Source organism: Mustela nivalis (genome assembly GCF_964662115.1).
Source record: "Mustela nivalis genome assembly, chromosome: 6".
Taxonomy (NCBI): domain Eukaryota; kingdom Metazoa; phylum Chordata; class Mammalia; order Carnivora; family Mustelidae; genus Mustela; species Mustela nivalis.
The window spans coordinates 146,547,876-146,571,196 of NC_139025.1; the positions used below are offsets into that span (position 1 = coordinate 146,547,876).

General features: G+C 44.0%; 1 protein-coding gene across 4 annotated transcripts in view; it reads right to left on the reverse strand.

Moving 5' to 3' along the window:
- SV2B (synaptic vesicle glycoprotein 2B) overlaps nt 1-23,321 on the reverse strand; it is a 181,316-nt gene that overhangs the window by 48,022 nt on the left and 109,973 nt on the right. For all 4 annotated transcript variants that reach the window (XM_082736026.1, XM_082736025.1, XM_082736024.1 and 1 more), the window contains exon 2: nt 21,434-22,275. In XM_082736026.1, the coding sequence (XP_082592152.1) occupies nt 21,434-21,974 (541 nt within the window). In that variant the 5' untranslated portion in view covers nt 21,975-22,275. The remainder of the gene's footprint in view (nt 1-21,433; nt 22,276-23,321) is intronic.

The window sequence follows — 23,321 nt, forward strand, 5'->3', positions numbered from 1 at the left end:
ATGCATCACATGGGGCTGTATACATTGGGAGGAAGGGAGATGAGAAATCAAAGGAGTGGTCAGGAGATTGGCTGAGAACCATCTGCACACGCCTTACCCTGGTCCCACTCCAGAGAAAAACACTAGCAGCCAATTAAAGTTTAGTTTCCTTTTCTCAATAAAACTATCCTTAGCACTTCTTAAATGTTACTGCACACACATAAATCATAGGAGGATCTCATTAAAATCATATTTTGATTCAGCAAGTCTGGTGTGGGGCCCGAGAGTCTGCATTTTTTTTTTCAGTTGAGAAAGGCAGAACACATGCAAGCCAGTGTAGGGGCTGTGCAGAGGGAGAGGGAGAAAGAGAATCTTAAGCAGGCTCTGTACCCGGTGTAGAGCCCGCTGAGATCATGACCTGAGCCAAAGTCAAAAGTCAGATGCTCAACTGACTGAGCTAACCAGGCACCCCTGAGATTCTGCATTTCTTTCTTTCTTTTTTCTTTTTTTTTTTTTTAGATTTTATTTACTTATTTGAGAGACAGCATGAGTAAGACAAAAAATGAGGCAGGTAGAGAGGCAGAGGGAGAGGGAAAAGCAGACTCCCAGCTGAGCAAAGAGCCTGACATGAGGCTCGATCCCAAGACCCTGAGATCATGACCTGAGCCGAAGGCAGACACCTAACCGACTGAGCCACCCAGGAGCCCCGAGATTCTGCATTTCTAACATGGCTGGTGTTGCTAATCCATGGACCACACTCTGAACAACGGGAGGCCATAGCACATGCATTTTCCTAGAAGCACAGTAAAGGGGTAGTGATGAGAATCTCAGCCATCGAACCCCCAAATCTCCTTCGCTGGTTGTGAGATTTGGGAGGAAATTCTCATACCCTCTAAGGGCCTTCCCACCACACGTCTAAACAGAAGACTAGATCATTTCAAAGCTGCCTTCCTACTCATCTGTCTTCTAAAAATATAAATCATGAACAATGATGTTGTGTGGATTTCGCAGGAAGCACATGTTCAGAGTTTAAAAGTAAACCCAGACACACATGTTTGATTTAAACGATCGTGAATGCTACAGGAGACATGCCTAGGGGCCACATGTGGCCAGGGACCAAAAGTAGCTCCTAGGCCTCCAGTGTGCAATCTTGGCCATGAACATTGTGTTAGTTACTAAACTATCGTCACTCAGCCCCGAAACCACCCTTCCAGCCCCTAGTGTCCACCAACACCTTGCATTGCCCACCAGGCGCTGCTAGGCCTTGCCAATAGGGGGCACTAGAGAGAGACAGAGACAGAGACAGAGACAGAGACAGAGACAAGAGACAGAGACAGAAAGACCTGTGCTTTCTGTTCCCATGAATTCCACCCCCGCCTTGATCACCAGGCAGCAGCAATGCCCTAGTACCACAAGGGAGCGGCTGGATCCAATTAGCAGAAGCAGCCACATCCTGTTCTCCCCTCCTCTCCCACACAAACACCAGCCAGCCAGGGTCCCCTCTCTAGAGATCTGAGTTACAGCTACATGAGCTCCCTTCTCAGGGCTTATGAGGTATGATAATTCCATTCCCTTCCCTTTATTCCCCCAGTCCCAGGTGGCAGCTGCTGCTTGCTTGCCTTCACTGTCTCGGGGTACTTTATAAACACGGTGCGCTCACCCCACTCATCATTTTTTATATTTAATTCTCTCTGTTCCAATAACTAGTTATGAGTTGTGTCTCCTGACTACGCCTTGACCGAGACAGACACGTCAGCAAACTGATGCAGCATAGAGATTGGATATTGAGTCCAACTCCTTCGCTTTACTAGCTGAGGATGCCGAGCCCCACATCAGGGCAGAGACTCTCCTGGAAACTCCCCGCTGGCTCAGGAGCTGCTGGCACCATGCTTCTGGGCTCCTGGCCCCGAGCCTGGTGCTACTGTCCAAGGCAGAGGAAGAACTAGAAAAAACAGTAAGAGTTCTTCAAAATGACGTTGCAAGGGATCGGAATATGCCTCCCCCACCCCCAACCCCCAAACGTGCTGCTTTGGTCTAAGGTTTATTTTGAGCTGAAGGCGGTTGAGAAACAGCAGACCCCAAGGGAAAGCTCTCCGCCCTCCTGCACATATGCCTAAAAGCAGGCTTAGGCTTTTAATCACTGCAGGCACTTACCAGCCCAGAGACAGCACCAAGAGGGACCCACAGAACAATCCTTCCTAAACAACCTTGTCTTCTGTGAGTTTGCCCCGTTCGCCACTCAGGGAATCCTACCAACCCTTTCCTTCATCTCCTTCCCTCCCTACAAATGTACTGCTCTTGGTGAAGTTGGTAAGCCCAAAGTCTTAGCCATCCCTTTGAATGACTCCTGTGTCTGGGCACTGCATGTGCTTATAAACTGCTTTTCTCTTGTTAATCTGTCTTTTGTCAGTTTAATTCACAGGGTCTGCAGCCTGGAAGAGCCAAGGGAGGAAGGTTTTTCTCCTCTGCACTTGTTGGCAGGCTCTGACAAGGAAGACGGGAGGGAAAAGGGCAGATCCACAGAGAAGAGAAGAGAGATATAAAATTAACAATGCCTCTGAAATGGCTGTTCTATTAAACTCATTTAAAATCTGTCTTTAGCAGAGGAAATTAAGACAATAAATTTGGATAATTGAAATGCAATGGAGTTATCAAAAATTACTTTAGCACGAAGCAGATAAGGGACTAGCTAGAAAACTGGAAACCCTATCATTTTTCAGTTCCACTCCACAACCTCGCTGGCAATATGCCCCCCCCAATATACGAGCTTTATAAGGAAATTAAAAACGAAAACTGTTTCTTGCAGAGGAGGGTGGGAAGTGTATGGAGGAGGTAGATGTGGGAGGGCGAGAAGGGCTTTAACCCGTGATAACACCGCAGAGGAAATGAAATATGCCTCCGTGGAAGGAGGAGGAACCCACACAGAGGAAGAGCTTGAAAGCAAGATGGTCCGGCTGTGAGTCCGGGCTCCGGGGTTTACCCACGGCAAGACCACGTGCAGCCCATTCAGCATCCCTGATCATGGCTCCTTCTTTGTAAAAGTCAGGTGCTGGACTTGCAGGGTTGTTAGGCTGACATGGGATTACAGCTGATGGAAAGTACCTAGCCCGTTACCCGGCACAAAGTAAATGCACAATTAATAAAAGTTGCTACTGTGGTTCTGAGCAGGGCTGCAGAGAACCGGCTGAGACCTCAAAAAGCCACAGGATAAGAAAAATGAAAATAAGTTGGTGGTATTTTAAAATCAAACCAACCATATATGAAAGGACAGAGACTAGCAGAAGAAACTTATTTATAGCAGCATGCCCTTTAAAAGCACCTCCCTCCTCCGTACCTGAAGCAGGAGCCAGGTTCCAATAAAAAGCATTTTGGCGTTTTTTTTTTTTTTAACTAAAACATTTTTCGAGTTTCCTCTAATAAAACTTCCCTGGGAATTTTTTTTTTCCTTTTTCCTGACTCATACTTAAGCTGCCAGATTGTCATCTCCTTCGAGAGACATCCCTGATGTTCCAAACTAGGGCTCAACCAATTTCTTCTGTTAAAGGGGCAGAGAAAATATAGTTCACTTGTCAATAGTGTACTTGTGATCTCTGCGAAGTCGTCTGCTTCCTTTTATTCTTTTCATAATCCTTTAAAAACGTACAAAAACGGGCCATAGTTTCCAGAACCCCTGTTCCAAAGGAAATTCTGCCCTCCCTGCTGGTCCTTCAGCAATATACTGTTCCCTCCTTCCTAGCACATCTGCCTGTTTGCTATTATATAGCAACATCGGTCCAATCCCTCAGACCACAGACTCCTGGAGGAAGGGACTGTGTTAGTTTTGTTCGAGTGAAATTCTCTCTGTGTCTTCACGTCCAGCTCAGAGGCTGGCACACGGTAAGCACGCCGTTAAAATTCATTCGAGAAATAAATATAAGAATTCATAATCACTATAGAAAAATCTGAAAAATAAAAAAGTAGAAAAGTGAACACAAAAACTGTCCACCCCAAGGTGTTGTTACAGCCTGTGTTGGTCTTTGTGTTTCGACCTGTCTACCTACAAGGGCATATTCTGTTTACCTGGCTGAGACTAAACTGTACTGGAAGTTTTTCCATTTGATAAATAACTCCACAACGGATATCTTTGTGTCCTTTGTGTCCTTGTCCACCTTGCTGGTCATTTGTGCAGGATTGATTCCAAGAAATGAACTCATGAGGTCAAAAGGGCTCAGTGAGTTTGTGGCCCCTGAGACACGATGCCAGAGTTCTTTCCCAAGAGCTCATAGATATATCGACCTCTTGCCATCCCTAGAGATGTTTTTCATGTGGACGCAAAGCATTTACATTTTGCATCAGAGGCAACAGATGAAGTACACAATTAACCAAAGACAAAGAAGTCAGTTCTAACTTTTTTTTTTTGCTTGAATACATAGAAATTAAATGCATTAATTATCCTGGGAGTATTCTAAGCTTTCTTTCCCTACAACCACTCATTTATTGGACTGTGCTTTGTAGGGTTCAAAATCAGTACCTCCCAAGTGAACTACCGCCATTCCATTTCTTTATTATTCAGCCAAATATACCTTTTTTTAAAGATTTTATTTATTTATTTATTTATTTATTTGACAGACAGGGATTACAAGTAGGCAGAGAGGCAGGCAGAGAGCAGAAGGGAAGCAGGCTCCCTGCTGAGCAGAGAGCCCGAGGTGGGACTCGATCTCAGGACCCTGGGATCATGACCTGAGCCGAAGGCAGAGGCTTTAAGCCACTGAGCCACCCAGGCGCCCCCCCCCCAAATATATCTTTTTAAAGGGCAATATTTTCTTGGACTAGGGCCTGGGAGGTTAATGTGCTAAAGGTTTAACGTATACAGGAATCCCCTAGTGAAGTCTCACTTGGGTATTGAGTAACGGAAGACCATCAGGTTATCTATCTGCACACCTCCGTGTGATCAGATGCATTAGGTGAAGTCAGCCCAGTGCTGGGTGTGTACGACATGTGGATGTTTGGAAAACTTCTGGGATGAAGAAACACCTTCTTTTGGATCCAGGTACTTGGCACAAAAAAAGGTTTGGCTTTAATAATTTGTAAAGTAAAAACCAATCTGGCAATCATGATGTTGGACTTTTCTAGTACTTTTTGTGTCTAATAAGCTCAAGTGAGTGAATCTTTGGAAGCAGGTTAACTTTCCTAAACTATTAAAAGGTGGGACTCTTCCCCAAATCTCATATAACATATTTATTTAGAAACGAACACATGGAGGAGAAAGGAAGGGACAAAGGAACTAGTATCTGTTTAGGTTCACTACATGCTAAGTATTTATATAGTAGGTGACATAGGTAATGATTTTATCTTATTTTATTTTATTTTTTATTTTTTTATTTTTTTTTTAGGTAATGATTTTAAATTGCCATTCCAACAGTGTGAGAGGAGTGTTAATATCTTGATTTAACAGATGAAGAAATTGAGATTGAGAATTTTCCTCTCTGGCCATAATTATGTAAAATATCTAAGGGGAACCTGGGTGGCTCAATGGGTTAAAGCCTCTGCCTTCGGCTCAGGTCATGATCTCAGGGTCCTGGGATCGAGCCCTGCATCAGGCTCTCTCCTCAGCAGGGAGCCTGCTTCCCTCTCTCTCTCTGCCTGCCTCTCTGCCTACTTGTGATCTCTGTCTATCAAATAAATAAATAAAATCTTAAAAAATATTTTAAAATATCTAAGCTTTCTGACATCTGATGGAAGAAATCCATGCTTGCAGGTGAGTGACTCATCAATGACCCAGATTACAGAGTAACCCCCAAGAGAAAATACACCAGGACTATTCAGGGACACTTGGGTTGGATAAGACATTTGTCACTCTGCTGAGGATACACCACACTCTCTCACATCTGGCCTTCAGCTCAGGAGAGGCCACAGCCCTATGAGTAGAGCAGAATTACCCCTTCTGAAAATTCTGGGTTCTGTGTAAGACCAACAAGTCCAAAGATGGAAGTCTGCAGACAGACTGGGGAGTCCGAGGAACAGAGCCCCTTGCTTTAACAACATTGTGTAAGGGGAGGACCTTACATCAGGAAAGGGCTCTCTCTTCAACCATACTTATGGGAAATAAAGACCCTACAAGGCAGCCTGGTGACTTTACCATCCTAGTGCTGTGTGACCAAGCTTAAGCCACGAGGCAATATTCTGGGCCAAACCATGAGCCCGTAAGGAGGCCAGGCCTCAGATCCCCAGCCATGTCTTTGGTGAGTGGAAGACAGGCCCACAACCATGGTGGGGGCAAGGGCAAAGAAAGGATTCAAGTTCTTAGTAAGGTTTCTGTCCGCTGGCTCTGGGGCAAAGTGGTACCTGGTACTTCCCTCAATCTTCTCTCACATGGAAACAAGAAGCATCAAGAAGCATTTCCTAAGAATACTGTGAGAATCTTGAAATTGCCTTGTTCACATACTACCACAGTAGAGATCTCTTAGAAAAGCAAAGCTTCCCTTCAGGTACCTCCCACAGCAGGTGAGAGGAGGTGAGGTTGGTGATGGAGGGTGTCACCTGGGTTAAAGCCAGTGACACCTGGCTTTAGAGGTATGACATCTCTGACAGCTGTCCTAGTACTGTGCACATCTCAAATATGATCATGACCCAGCGAGACTCAACGATCTCTTGGCCATTCCATTAAAGACCATGTCAGGGCTGCCACTGTGGTCATTTCTAGAGGGTGGACCAGTCCAGGAGAATCACAATAAAGCCAGTTATGGAGAACAGCCAAGAGCCAGAAGCTGAGAAAGGAGTAGATGATAAGAGATCAGGAGAGAAAACCCAAGTCTTTGCAAGGAAATTTATTAAGCCCCATTCTCTACATGTCAGGGAACCTGGAATAGGGCCATAAACATAAATAAATCCTAGCCCTCTGCTTTCAAAAACTCACAATCTAATGGAAATAAAGAGGTAGGGAAATGGGGAGTGGTGGATCAGGGCAAGGGCCAGAGAAGGGAAGAAGCAAGAACTCTGGCAAGCTGATACATGGGAAGAGGGTGATGGGTGACCTTGGCTGTCTTGGAAGAGGCAGATGAAGAGTGGGACAAGGGTAGGGCTGAGTGTCACACCAAGGGATCAGAAAACTATGCAGCTTGTTATCGGCTAAAGTCAACCCAAGATCTTAGTTGCCTTTTTTGGTACAATCACTCTGCACCGAACTGGGCCACCTTGTCTTCAAAGGACACTATCTTCTATGTTAGAATAGAGTTGATTTGCAGCCAGCCTGGAAAAGATCTATTTTCATCTCTGGAAACACCTGGATATCTGGCTCTGACTTTTGGGCAAGATAGGGGCAATGGTATTTGTGACAAGCTCTTTTAAGTCTGAAACTCCCCTGGCAACCCCTTGAATCAGTTTACTGATGGTTTTCAGTGGTATAACTGGTTGGTCATCCCGGCTTGATCACAAGACCAAAGGGACATGACGGCCCCTGGGGGAATTTCAGCCTTGAGTTCTCACAGAGTGACGATTTCTTGAGCAGATCTTGGTGATTCAATATGGAGGCAGGTCCATATGGGAATGAGGAGGACCCTGCAGAGAGTACCTGAATGTCTCTTAAATCCTCAGTGCTTGCCTATATGGTCTTCCTGCATCCTTTGCTTTAAATAAAGGCCTCATGTGACTATACTCAGTGGAGACTTGCGAATCCTCTCAAATATCTAAAATGATGAAATCTTTTCACCGCCTGACTCAAGGATTGCAAAATCAGAAGCCTCCAGGGGCCAGGTCAGGAAGTGAGGATAGTCAGCCAGGCACACCTAGTAAGGAAAACATGCCCATCTAAAGGGAGCAGCCATATCCAATGTTAGCCAACTGCTGTGTTATGGAATATAGATGCTGTTTTAAGGATTTCAAAAAGCAGAAAAATCTGGATTTTTTAAATTTAATTTTATTTTTTTTTAATTTTTTTTTTATAAACATGTATTTTTATCCCCAGGGGTACAGGTCTGTGAATCGCCAGATTTACACACTTCACAGCACTCACCAAAGCACATACCCTCCCCAATGTCCATAACCCCACTCCCCCTTCTCCCAACCCCCCTCCCCCCAGCAACCCTCAGTTTGTTTTGTAAGATTAAGAGTCACTTATGGTTTGTCTCCCTCCCAATCTGGATTTCTAAATAAAATTCTTTGCTTTATAAAACACTTTAGCAGCACAAAGGACTGATATCCAAGATCTATAAACAACTTAAACTCAACACCCAAAAAACATAATCAAGTCAAAAAATGGGCAGAAGACATGAACAGACACTTCTTCAATGAAGACATACAAATGGCTAACAGACACATGAAAAAAATGTTCATCTTTATTAGAGGGAGATTCAAGTCAAAACCACATTGAGATACCACATAACACCAGTTAGAAAGGACAAAATTAACAAGACAGCAAACAACATGTGTTGGAGGTAATGTGGAGAAAGGGGAGCCCTCTTACACTGTTGGTAGGAATGCAAAGTTGGTGCAGCCACTTTTGAAAACAGTGTGGAGATCCCTTAAGAAATTAAAAATAGAGCTTCCCTATGACCCTGCAATTGCCCTACTGGGTATTTACCCCAAAGATACAGATGTAGTGAAAAGAAGACCCTCTGTACCCCAATGTTCATAGCAGCAATGTCCACAATAGCCAAACTGTGTAAAGAGCCCAGAAGCCCTTCAACAGATGAATGGATAAAGAAGATATGGTCCATATATACAATGGAATATTACTCAGCCATCAGAAAGGATGAATATCCAACTTTTGTATCAACATGGATGGGACTAGAGGAGATTATGCTGAGTGAAAGAAGTTAAGTAGACAAAGTCAGTTATCATACAGCTTCACTTACTTGTGGAGCATAAGGAATAACACGGAGGACATTAGAAGGAGGAAAGGAAAAGTGAAGGGGGGCGGAATTGGAGGGGGAGACGAACCACGAGAGACTGTGGACTCCGAGAAACAAACTGAGGGTTTTGGAAGGGAAGGGAGTGGGGGGTGGGTGAGTTTGGTGGTGGGTATTAAGAAGAGCATGTATTGCAGGGAGCGCTGGGTGTTAAACGTGACCCTGAATCTTGGAAAACTACCTCAAAAACTAATGACGTACTGCATGGTGACTAACATAACACAATAAAAAAAGAAAGAAAGAAAAAAAGCACTTTAGCGGCAAAGCAATTATTTTCCTCCAGTGTTTGAGAAGCCTGTATGGCAAGAGAGCTATACAGGTTTTAGTAGAATGTTAGGAATGTGAATATTTATATTTTCATTAAAATAAAATGTTTCTCATGGTTCAGATCTCTTCATTTTTCTATTCCTATGACAACTTGCCTTAATTTGGCATTTGCCTTTTTATTGGGTATCAATTACCCCCTGGATAGTACTATTCAATGCTCTGGGTTTTTTTTTGTTGTTGTTGTTTAAGATTTTATTTATTTATTTGACAAAGAGACAGAGAGCACAAGTAGGCAGAGAGGCAGGCAGAGGGAGAGGGAGAAGCAGACTCCACTGAGCAGAGAGCCCGATGCAAAACTCAATCCCAGGATCTTGGCATCATGACCTGAGCCGAAGGCAGCGGCTTACCCAACTGAGCCACCCAGGCGCCCCAAAGCTCTTTCTCACTGTGGAGTTTTCACACTGTTTTTTGTTGTTGTTGTTGTTGTTGTTCCACTTCCTATGTTCTTCATTCATATCTTCACATGGGTGACCTCTTCTCATACTCCAGCCCCAGAGGCCTTCCCTGATCACCCATTCATAGTGATTCTCCTTTCAAAGGTGGAATCAGGCCAGTAAGAAGGCCATGGACTACATTCCAAGGGAGCAATGCTGGCAGCATGGGCCCGGGGTGGCAGGTAGCAGCGAGAGGGGTAAGAAGTGGTGGATTCTGCATGGGTTTAAAAGTAGAGTCAAGAGAATGGATGGTATTTCAAGCAGGGATGACCAGAACCTCCAAAGAAAGGTCGACAGAGAAGAAATCCCAGGACCGAGTACTGAAATGTTCCAGTGTTTAAGGGTCAGAAAGATGAAGAGAAGCCAATAGCAGAGACTTGGAAGGACCAGTGGGGGAAGAGGGGCAGACAGCAAAAAAACTAGAAGGGGTCCTCAAGGCTGAACATCAGTTGGACTGGAGAACTCCACAGAGTGAGCTGGAGACAGAAGAAGGGGCCTTTGGGTATTAAAATATGCCAGAGAAATTGCTCCCCTTAGGGAGTCGATCATAGTTAATTTAAGATGGCCATCTTCATCCAATTCCTCTCGCCAGTGGTTTATTCAGGGAAAGAGATAAGACATATGGGGATATTTGTCAGAGCCTTCTGGGCAATATTTTTGTGCCTAATAAAAGCAGAAAAAGCACTTTTTTGCCACCGTCTCTTACTTTCTGCTTGCCGAGCCAGCATGGGAGGAGGGGGCGCCTAGAGCTTCAGGGATCACCTTGTGACCACGAGGGAAAGGGAAGGAGAATGACAAGAGATGCCGGGCCTTATGCGCAGACATTAGTGAACCACTGACCCACGCCTAGATCCACCCAGTCTGGGAATTCTTGATAAGTAAATAAACCTCTCTACAATTCAAAGCCATTGCTGTCAGCAACTGAATGCATCCAAGACACATACTGCCTCCTAAAAAAAAAAAAAAAAAAAATCATAAATAAAAGATCATCTGATTGATTTATACAGTCTTCCTTAAGAGCGAAAGACAAGACAACCTGGTATAAAGCAAAGAGCTCTGTGCCAGATGTCAGGGGACCCAGGCCCCACTCTCTGCGTGTCTGACCTTGACCAACTCACCTGCTCTTGAGGCTCAGTTTCCTCTGGTTAGAGTCGAGGTTTCCTTTATCCCTTTCACTTCTAATATTAGATGACTCCATAGTGTTATAATTAATGGCTTATGCCTTATAATTTGTCATCATATCTCCTTTCAAGGATAACCCTTCCTTTTCTGGGACTTCCCTTTCTGGATTGGTGAGGCAGAGGGGCCAAGGAGAGGATAAAACTTCTCTGGTTCATCTCCTACCTATCCCCAGCAGACTCTGAGTCAGCAAAAACTCCAGCAGTGAAGCAGAAAATGCTCACTCAGCACATTCGAGCAGCCCCAGCTACCCCCATGGAGTAGAAAGTGTCCACGTTCCGTCCGTTCAGTGGACCCCATGGGGCATGTCAGACGTGATTACAATCCCAGGACCACCCACCTGACTCTCCCTTCCCTCATCCCTGCCAGGCTACTATTTGAGACTTTTTCTGGAAACTGAAACAATGCTCCGCAAAATGAAAGCCAGCTCATCTGGGTTTGTGCTGCCCATGATTTATAAATAAAGAGGGATTTTTACAACCACTGGCCTACAAAGGACCATTTTAACCCACTGAGCCACCCAGGCGCCCCTACAGAGGACCATTTTAGTTGAGTAGTTATGAACTCCATTTCGGACATGCTTCTTGGCAGTGCGGGTATGGGGGAGTTCTTTTCGCCTCTGCTGCTCTGGTCTCTACAGGGTGAAGGATCGTTCCTTGGGAGCCTTTCCATGACCTAATACAGGAGGGCAGCATGGCTCCTCACTCTCTGGACAGTCTACTTGGGTTGATGGCCTATGCCTCAGGGACTGTTGTGAATCCCCAAAAAGTCTGCACCTGCCTTTCTGGTGCAGCTGGTTGGGACGTGGACTACATCCTGCTCTCACCTACAGAGAGGGGCTATGTACCCCACTCCAGCACTCCCATGGGGACCCCATGCTTGCATTGTACTGGAATGATGTATTTCATTTAAAAGGATTTTTTAAGGTTAACGGCACCTAGAATCAACTTCCAAGGATGGGACAGCAAAGGAATGGAGAAGCAATAGACTTTGAAGTCAGACCTAATCACTGGTTTCAAGTTCTGGATAGGATTTGAGTGGTTAGTAGTAATGGTAGTATTACTAACTACTTATGACAAGTTACTTCAATCTCTTGGAGCCTAACTTTTCCCAACTATAAAATGCTGAAAACAATGCTTTCCTTGCAGGTTGCTCTAAGGATGAGAAATGTCATACAGAAAAGGCCTAGTCCAGAATGGTTGCAAGGGAAGTTATATTATCAGATTATAGCCCTTGGTGGGAGCAATTATGATTGGCTTTCAGATGAGAAGAAAGGTCACAGAGGTTGTACCAGGCACTGGGAAATAACTGAATTTTTAGCACCGGTTCTCCTTTGGCTCTGGATACACCTGTGCAAGAGAAAATAACTGCCCAGCCTGGAGAGTAACCCCCGGTGAAGATGAGTGGCAGTGACTGACAAACAAGACAGAAAAATGGCTTTAGGAACTGAACAGTAGCCCAGCAGGAGGCATCTCCAACCTCATTTTGCTCATCATGTAAATGGGGGATTATTGCACTGGCCATCTCATGGGGTCATTTAAAATTCAGAGTATCCATGAATACCACTAAAGATTTGTAAAGCACAATGGGGTGCCTGGGTGGCTCAGTGGGTTAAAGCCTCTGCCTTCAGCTCAGGTCATGATCTCAGGGTCCTGGGATCAAGCTCCACATTGGGCTCTCTGCTCTGCGGGGAGCCTGCTTCATCCTCTCTCTCTCTGCCTGCCTCTCTGCCTACTTGTGATCTCTGTCTGTCAAATAAATAAATAAAAATATATAAAATAATAAAATAAATAAATAAATAAATAAAAATCTTTTAAAAAAAATCTGTAAAGCACTGTGCAACAGGAAACGTGATTTTCGGGTGCAACCCCGTTTTCTCGTGCTGACCGAGGTGCAGGAGAACATCCCAGCTATCATCACAAACATAAGAAGGAAGTCTTTCAGGGACAGTTTCTACTGAGAACCATAAGCAAAAACCCTGATCTCTCAGCAGCTCCCACTACGTCTGAGAGTCTGTAAAATGCTTAGTTCTGGAACCTGGCTGCACCCGGAATCACCAGGAAGCTGTTAGCAAATGCCTGCGCCCACACCCCACCCACAAAGATTCTGACCGAATTATTCTCGAGCAGGGCCTGTCTGTGTAACAGCTCCGCAGGTGACCTCAGGGGCAGCCGGGGCTGAGCATGCTTGTCTAGAAGTGGTTCTCGGCTGGAGCCCATTCCCTCCCTGCCACCCACCCCACTGCACCCCTCCCTGGGGGACCCTTGGCCACATCTGGATATACTTTCGGTTGTCGTAAGTGGGAGCTGGGTGCTTTGGGCATCTGACGGGGTCAAGGCCCGGGATCCTGCTAACAGCCTTGAATGCCCAGGGCAAGGCTCCAGAGCAAAGAATTATCTAGCCCCTAAATGGCAATCATGTGTACTGTTGAGAGGGACCACCCAGAGGACTGGTTTAAAACAGGCAGTTGCTGGGGCACCTGGGTGGCTCAGTCGGCTAAGCATCTGCCTTTGGATCAGGTCATGATCCCAGGGTCCTTGATGGAGTCCCGCATCGGGCTTCCCGCTGAGCAGGGAGTCTGCTTCTCCCTCTGACCCTCCCCCTTATGCTCTCTCTCTCTCTCTCTTTCTCTCAAATAAATAAATAAATAAGTCTCTTAAAAAAAAAAAAAACACAGTCTCTGACTGTACCGCACAATATGGCTTAGCAATATTTCTGGTCCCTCCTTCTCCCTGCTCTCCAAAGCCTTCTCACTCCCCCATCAGGAGATAGGATCTATTTCCCCTCCCTCTTGAAATGAAGAAGGTCTTTATGACGGCCTCAACAAATAGAATGCAGAGGAAGTAACACTGCTAACACTGCCTACCTTCTCAGACTTTGTCCCAAAAAACCAATGTGGGTATACACACACACACATACAGACACACAAATGTATGTCTGTATGTGTGTGTGCATGTATGTGTGTGTGTGTATACATGTGAGATATGTAGCTATATATATATATAGATATGTAGCCATCTATATATATAGATATCCCCATCTATATATATAGATGGCTACATATCTCACATATATATATATATATGGCTACATGTGAGATAAAGAAGATGTGAGAGATATGTAGCCATATATACATATATATATATATATGGCTACATATCTCACATCTATATAGATGGCTACATATCTCACATATATGTATATATGTATATATGGCTACATATCTCACATCTTCTTTATCTCACATGTAGCCATATATATGTATATATGGCTACATATCTCATATATATATATAGATGGCTACATATCTCACATATATATATATATGGCTACATGTGAGATAAAGAAGATGTGAGATATGTAGCCATATATACATATATACATATATGTGAGATATGTAGCCATCTATATAGATGTGAGATATGTAGCCATATATACATGTATATATATGTATATATATGTATATATGGCTACATATCTCACATCTTCTTCATCCATTCATCAATTAGTGGACAATTGGGCTGCTTCTGTAATTTGGCTATTGCAGATAATGCTGATATATAAACATGGGGGCATATGTATCCCTTTGAATCAGCCATAGACACACACAGGAATATTACTCAGTCATAAAAAGGATGAAATCTTGTCATTTGCAATGACATGGATGGATCTGGAGAGTATTAAACTAAGTGAAGTGAGTCAGTCAGAGAAAGACAAATAACCACATGATTTCACTCATATGTGGAATTTAAGAAAAAAAAATGAGGAAAGGGAAAAAAAGAGAAGATAGAGGCAAACCAAGAATCAGACTCTATATATAGAGCACACACCCACGGTGACCAGAATGGAGGCGGGTAGGAGGATGGCTGAAATAGGGGTCGAGCATGAAGGAGAGCACTTGTCTTGATGAGCACCGGGTGTCACATGCAAGTGTTGAATCACCATATCACACACCTGAAACTCAACTACACTGTATGTTAAATAACGAGAATTTAAATAACTTAAATATATGGCTTTTGCTTGTCTCTCTCTCTCAGAATAGGGACCTTGGCAACCCTGAGCCAATAAGGATGAAATCTAGCTGTCTTAAAAGCTACTATGTTGGTGTAGAGAGACCATAGAACACAAACAGCCCCCAGCTGGCACCAGCCACGCCTTCAGATGATTCCAGCTCCACCTTCTGGTTGCCCCTGGTAATGACAAGTAGAGCAGAGGCCAGATGTCTGCCCAGACGGCGGGTTCATTAGCAAAGAAAATCATGTGAAGGTTTTGTTTCTACAAGGAAGAAAGGTTCTACAAGGTTTGTTTGTTTGTTTGTTTGTTTGTTTGTTTGATGCGCAGCAATATACAGCCAGAACAAAGCCCATGACGATTCTGTGAAAGATCCATACCAGGCAAGGTCCAATCCTTGATTGGACCCCTGATATCAAAGGCTTTATATACTTTTACAGGGATTGGGCTACTCACATACTGAGCCCATGCCCAACCCTGCAACTTCCTCTCCATCTGTAATAAGTATGTCCGTTTACTTGGGAATTTCCCTCATTCATTCCTGTTGTAATTTCCATGGCACTCTCTTTCTTTTAGTCAGCAGGAAGCTGGGAAGGGTCCACCGTAAATCCACCAGCTTAAGGAGTATTTTTGCAATTGTACAGAAACACTGGCGTCAGTGGACCCAATGCAGGCAAAGGAGGATGCCATTGGTTTGCCCTACGTGTCACCAGTACTAAATGCAAGGGAACAAGGGACTAGATGCCAACAAGCGGGTGTCCTTTGAAAACACCAAACACAATCCTGAGCTACCTACATTTAATGCCATTCCTTTGAATGATTTTTTACATATAACTGGAAAATACCTCCATGTGAGCTGAAAGGGCATTAAAAAGAAATGTGAATTCATTCGTCAATCACGTAAGAGCATGGAATCTCAGAGAAAGACTTCAGAGCAGCCTGATCTCAGGCTCCAGTCTTTACACGGTCTTTGTTTTCTTCATATTTGGGCCAGAGGGATAATATTGGATGTGGCATTTCAAGTTCCCCTGTGCTGTTTTATATTTCATATCTCTTGCATGAGCTCCAGTTCTGCCTTTAGAATAAAACTCATTGATCTGTGTCAACTACCCTTGCATTAAAGAAAAAAAGCAGAGAACTGGGTGTTACATGCAACTAATGAACCATTGAACACTACACCAAAAACTAAGGATGTACTCTATGTTGGCTAATTGAATTTAAATTTAAAAAAAAAAAGCAGAATGTAAAACTGCAAAAAAATAAATTTAATTATATACATGGTACAGTTGGACATTAAGTATTGTATATCTGCCCCCTCCCTAATTTTTAACTTTTTTAAGTGGACGTCAAAAAAATAAAAGCATTTTGCTCTGTCCCACGGCGTGTGGACAGGCCTTGATAGACTCATCTATCCTCAAAATGTTCTGAACCACATTCTGAAAACAAGGAGTTACTGAAAGCCCTGGCCTTGCATTGATCTTCTTTGATATACTGTTCGTAAGGAAGATGTGGTTTTGAAAACAAAGTAGTTTTATTCCATAAAAAATACTCCTTAAGCCCAAAAAGTAGTATGCAGAGTTTTCCTTCTTGTTTGATAGTAAGCTACCAAGTTACCCTTCACATAATAATGCTAATAAGTCAGCACACATATATAAAAGAACAAAATTCACTCAGTGCTATGACTCGCGGGCTTTGTGTGGCCATTGAGCAGAGGGATTCCAGGCATGTGATAATATTTAGTAGTTCTAAAAATAATAACGAAGGAAGATTTTCTTTTTTTTTTAAAGATATTATTTATTTATTTGACAGAGATCACAAGTAGGCGGAGAGACAGCAGAGAGAGAGAGAGAGAGAGAGAGGGAAGAGGAAGCAGGCTCCCCGCCGAGCAGAGAGCCCGATGTAGGGCTCAATCCCAGGACCCTGAGATCATGACCTGAGCCGAAGGCAGAGGCTTTAACCCACTGAGCCACTCACATGCCCCAAGGAATATTTTCATTAACAAATGAATGCATTCTCCTCGTGTTGAAGGAAAATGACCACTTGATACCAAACAGAGCAGAGCCTTCAATGCTAATAACATTTTCACAGACTTTTTCTTCCCCAAGTGAGACAGTTCTAGATGAGCGACCCACTAAAACGCAGCACTTGAAGGAGCTCAACTCTCATCTTTCTAAAAGCTCAGGAGAGAGTCAAGAAGAGAATGAGAAGACAAGTCACAGGTTGGGAGAAAATTTTTGCAAAAGACACATCTCGATAAGGGACTGTTATCTGAAACGTGCAAAGAACCCTTGAAACTCAACAAGAAGGAAATGACCTAATTTTAAAAATGGGCCAGTCACCTTAACAGACACTCACAGAAGAAAATACATACTTGGTAAACAAGTGTGTGAAAAGATGTTCCACATGGTGTGTCCTCAGGAAAGTCAAATTGAAACAACAAGGAGACACATCTACAAGAATGGCCAGAAAACAGAACACCAACAGTGCCCAATGCTAGCTAGAGCGTGGAGCTACAGGAGGTCTCATTCACTGTTGGTGGGAATCAAAGTGGTAGAGCCACTTTGACAGACAGTTTGGCAGTTTCTTATAAAACCAGACGTATTCTCATCATATGATCCACCAATCGCATTTATCCAAAGGAGTTGAAAACCTTGGTCCACACAAAAATCTGCATGCGATGTTTATAGCAGTTTTATTCTAGTTGCCAAAGCTTGGAAGCAACCAAGACACCTTTCATAGGTGAATGGATAAAATAAGTGGATCCCAAAATTGCAGTACATCCTGACAGTGGGATCGTAATCAATACTAAAAAGACATGAGCTATCAATCCATGAAAGGACATGAGGCAAATTTAAATGCACATTACTAATTGAAAGAAACCACTGTGAAAAGGCTCCATCCTGTATGATCTGACTATAGAATATTCTGGAAAAGGCACCACCTTACGGAGACAATAAAAAAAAAAAAAAATCAGTGGTTTCCAGGGATTGGAGTTGGGAAAGGGCTGAATGGGTAGAGAACAGAGGAATTTTTAGGGCAATGAAACTACCTTGCATGATACTATAATAATGGACACATGTCATTGTGCATTCTTCCAAATGCATTGACTGCATAACACCAAGCGTGAGCCCTAAACTGAAAGTCAAATACAAGTTTTGGGTGATAAGGATATGTCCACATAGGTTAAACAATTATAACAAATGTATCACTCTGGTAGGGGGGCTATACTGGTCATGGGGGGAGACTAGGTATGTGTAGGGGCAGAGCCATGCAGGACATCTCTGTACCTTCCTCTCAGTTGGGCTGTGAACCTAAAACTGCTCTCAAAAAATTAAGTCATAAACACACGCTAGCATGCAGATGCACACACACACACACACACACACACACACACACACACAGAGGGAAGGAAAAAGACAAAGAACTAGGCTAGCACAGAAGAGAGGAAGCCTTGTCACCAACCAATGTAAGGCAGCTTGACCTTAAAAGTCTGCAAAAAATAATTTGGCCTGAAAAAATATGCAATGTCATCAACTGAGAAGATCTAGCTGTGAATTTAGGTGGTTTATCATTACCAAGCCATCAGGTTAGTATAATAACAACCATATAATAAATGATAATAATAATAATAACAACAACAATGAAGATATCTTGAGCATCAATTATATGCAAGCCCTGTTTTAGGCAAGTTAAATGCATAGAACTCATTGAATCCTCTCAATACTCTATAAAGTAAATCCCGCTGTCATCTCCATTTTGCAGACAAAGGAAACCAAGGCACAGAAAAACTAAACCACTTTTCTCAAATCACCCTCCTAAGAATTATAACGTCACAAATGCAGGGAAGGAGAATGTCAGGATACAAAATAGCAAGACCTAAGAGTTGTTTAGGCTTTGTGCAGTGCTGGCTGCTTTACCAGCTTTATCTCATTCAGTCCTCACAAAAAAAAAAAGAAAAAAAAATGCTTTCCCTTTATTGTATCTATGGGAAACTCAGAGAATTTATGACTTGCCCAAGGTCACTAACTGATCAATGACATAGCCAGTGGCCAAAGCCTCGTGGCCAGACTCCAGCGCCCACAGCATCATTTCTCACACCATGCCCCCTCTCTGTTGGAAGTAACCTATGGTCCTCTAAACAATCTACACAGTGCTTGATGACATGGAATGAAGTCCTGCCCCGTGGCACAACCTCTTTTCCAAAGACCTTGTAGGAGAGAAAGGCAGGATGGTGGAGTAGAATGAGGGAAGATTTGAAATCAGACAAACCTGGGTTGAAATCCCAGCTCTAGCAATTACTGTGTGGCCTAGAATATAGATCTCTGAGCCTATTTCCTGACATGTACAAATGGGGAGAAACTCCTCTCATCACTATGGTGACCCTGAAGGTCAAATGAAGCAGTGTGTGAAAATGCCGGCCCCTGGAGACCTTCCCATCATCTTCAGCCCTGGATCCATTTCCTTGACCACACAGGGCGGGGGGTGGTGCGCCCATAAGTGCATAGGAAGTCCGTCTCTGCTCAGGTAGCCTGCCTGCCCTCGGGCTGAGTCATAGAGTCAGCAAGCCCAGAAAGAAAAATTGCACAAATACGAGCTCTCCAGATTAGGATCACATTCCCTCAACTCCCAGCATTTGCCCTGGGAGCCATTGGGAGCTCCAACCATACCACAGCTCTGTTAATGAGGCTGCCAAGCAGCGGGGTGGCAGAGAGACCAAGAGGGCATGAAATCGTTGCTGACATTGCCAACTTGGCCTAACAGGGACCCAGGGTGTCAGTTGAGAATACCACAAAGCAAATTAAGGGCTTGCAAATGTTTAGATCAACTGGGGACTACATGGTTTGGTTTGGGGCTTGGGTTTGTTTTGTTTTTTGCCTTTACCAAAAAAAAAAAGGGGGGGGGATTCAAACTTAAAAGCACACAGCAGAATTTTTTAAATAAAAATACAATTTAAGAAAGCAATTAGGGGCACCTGGGTGGCTCAGTGGGTTAAAGCCTCTGCCTTCGGCTCAGGTCACGATCCCAGGGTCCTGGGATCGAGCCCCGCATCGGGCTCTCTGCTCAGCGGGGAGCCCGCTTCCTCCTCTCTCTCTGCCTGCCTCTCTGCCTACTTTGACCTCTATCAAATAAGTAAATAAAATCTTTAAAAAAAAAAAAAAGCAACTAAAGTTTAAAAACTTCGGGTGATAGCTTTGCTCCTTAAGTCATTCCTACTATTTGTACATACTCAATCTCTTTCAGTTCCCTACTGGTCATATATGACACAGTTTAATCATTTTAAATGACCCCTTAGTTACACATAAGTGGATTAAACAAATTTTTAAAAGCTTCCAGGAATAACTCTCTATTGCGGGTGTTTTCTTTATTTCATATTCCAATCTTATCCAGAGTAGCTTTAGACTCCAGGCTGAGCTCAGAGCCTAAAGATCTCACAACCCTGGGATCGGGACCCTGAGATCAGGACCGGAGCAGTAACCAAGAGTTGGATGCTTCTGATTATACCACCAGGCACCCCTGCCAATCCTTGCTTTAATGTGAGTCCTGGGGAAGAGAGCCCTACAAGGTATTTTGTAGCACTTATCTCTATAGTAATTAAAGGACTCTCTGTGTCTGCTAATGCCTACTTGTCCTGCTGTGTGTGAGTCCCTTGAGAGGTCAGGACTATGTCTATCTGGTTCAATATTTTCTCCCCGAGGACAGAGCACAGAGACTGACACACAGTATACACATAATAAATAATTGTTGTATAAATGAAGTAAGTTGCTAGGAAGGTTTTGAATTCTTAAGGATTCTTAAGAACATGACTCATAGTAAGTTCTCAATAATTGTATGTTGGCTAAGTAATCAACTGCATGGACTCTACATCTAGAGAATGGGTTTGTTTCCAAGGCATTGAATGACCAAGACAAATCCTTGTTTGTATTATGGTAAATCTCTTCTACACCATATCATTGGTGTCCATCTTCCCTCTAACTTCACAAAATCCTCTTTGTCTCAGGCCCTAATAGCTGAGGCTTGGCTCTCATGGTGCCAGTCTCATTACTGATGTGCAGGGCTGGTCCTCCATCCTGTGGAATCCATCTGTGCTTTACAGCGTGGCTCCCAATGGCCAGCAGGGGATCTGGGGGTAAGCTCAACCTAGAGTGCATCCCCAAGGTACGTAGGCAGTCTGCCCACTAACACTTGCATACAAGAGAAACTGGGGACAGATGCCACCAGATTCTCTAGAGAGAGCTGGGAGGAAGAGGCCTTCTGGCCTACCACTCACAAAATGTATTAGTCATTTGGATATGGAAGGTGGTTTAATATGAAGGTGAGAGAAGTTTCACCCTCAAAAAGGCAATAAGGCTTGGAAAAAGAACTAAGAACTTTAGAGTTAGAGAGACTTGAGCAAGGATGCAAATTCTTACACTTATTCCCTGGGTAAACTTGAGCCAATTAATTTTCTCTGAGATAAAAATGCCTTCAAGACAAATGGAGGTAAAGTGAGAGCTTTGCAAGGGCATCGTGGCAGACTGCAGGTGCCCAATAGTGACAGGTGCTATACAAATTTTACTGCTCTTTCCCCCTCATAATTTAACGCCACAAAGAGAATGATCTTTGGAAATTTCTACTTACCAAGCATTCCTTTTTTGGAACTGGACAGACACATGTCCTTCTCTGCACTGGGCAGGGCAAAACTCACCACGAACACCTCCACTCCATCAGCCATCAGGGCCAAACCCAAGACGAAAAAAAGGATCCACTGGAAACGCCCATGGCCGCACTCATCAATGATGTTCTCGTACTGGTGGGCCAACTGCTCCTCATCCTCCATCCTCTCCGCCATCAGGTCAGCCTGGCCCCGAAGGCCATCTGCCCTGGAGGGCGCCATCTTGGCTTGCTTGGCCTTGACATCATCTGGGTGAGGGATGCCCTGGTACTCGCCCTCATAGATCTCATCGTCCTCATCATGGCCCTCTGTAACATCACTCTGTGCGTCCTCCTCTGGGTTGGACTCGTTGCCACGGTAATAGCCGTCACCGGCGGCATAGCCCTCATAGTTGTCCTGATACTTGTAGTCATCCATCCCTTGGGTCCGGGACTGCCGGCTCGCCTCTCGAGCTATATCTCTTGCACCGTGGTAGAGGTTTGGATTATTTCGATAACCATCATCCATTCTATATACAGAGGCGTTAAAGGTAGAATCTGTCTGTGTGACTTCTTGGGTGATTCTCCTCCTTGGTTCCCAAACAGATCAGACTGACGCAAAGACAATGTAAGTAACTTTTCACATTCAATATATATGGCAAGTCTTTGGAAAGTTCCAAATTCTGGTCTGGTCTCCTTCAGTGGCCCAGCAGAATTTTGTGGGGAGATGTTAATTAGAAATGGGACCAGCTGTTTTCCTTGACAAGGAGCCCACAGGACTTGGTAGCTTGCTAGCAGGACTGATTTGTTCTGCTATTGAAGGCTATGCCCTGGAGTACAGAAAAGGGAGAGAGGAGTGTCACAAAATACGGAAAGTCTGAAAATACCCTCAGAAGGAAACAAATACGTTTACAAAGGCCAGCGCGAGGTGGGGGAAATCTTGATTCGACATTTGGATTCATATCAAATGAATAAGGACTGAATCAGTGAGACAAAGGAGAAGAGGAGAAACAACAGTGGCCAGAGAGGCCCTCGGAGGTGCTGAGTAACCTATGAAAGGGGTCAACTCGTACAAAAGAAGGAAACAGAAAGTGGCCAAGGGATTCTCAAGACAAGACGATTTTGTGTTATGGGATTTTCTTTTAGAATTTATCAAGCCGGTGGCAATAGGGCATGTTTATTACAGCTCAGCTTCTGTTAGAAAAATGCCAGCTTTTCTGACTTTGTTATGAGGTGGCTGTGCGATTTTATATCTAGAATGCGGTGGCAAACCTCCAGGACCATTTCTCCAAAGGCCCAGCTCACTTTGAGACTCAGCACTTTGGTTCAAGGGCCCCTCTGATCTTGTCCTTGGCTGAGCTAAGGAGGAAAAGCTGTTGAAAACCCAGAGCTGGAAAGCTCGATGCTGCTACATCAGGGCTGTGTGACCGTGCTTACTTCTCTCTGAGGCTCTGCTTTCTCATCTGTAAAATGGAGATAACAATAGTAATTGTTCATAAAATAGATTGTTCATAAAATACTTGCAACAGCATCAGACCTGCGTGGGAAATATTATTTTAGCCCTGACATAGTAGTTGCTCTTGTATTTTCCAAGTTCCAACTGTAGAAACCAGAGCCAAGGCCAATCCCCGAGACCACCTGCTGATTCTCATGCCCAGCGACTGGCACCCTTTGTCCCAATCCCATCCTTTGAATCTCAGTTCTCACAAGGTTTGGAGCCACCACTACATGGAGCCTACTGTGGGCCAGAAACTGTGCTCAATGTGTCATGTCCCTTCTCCATAATCGTCACAACGATCAGAACAAGAAGAAGAAGAAGAAGCAAGTATTTGTACTTTCATTTTACGGATAAAGAAACCGTAGCTCAGCTGGAGTT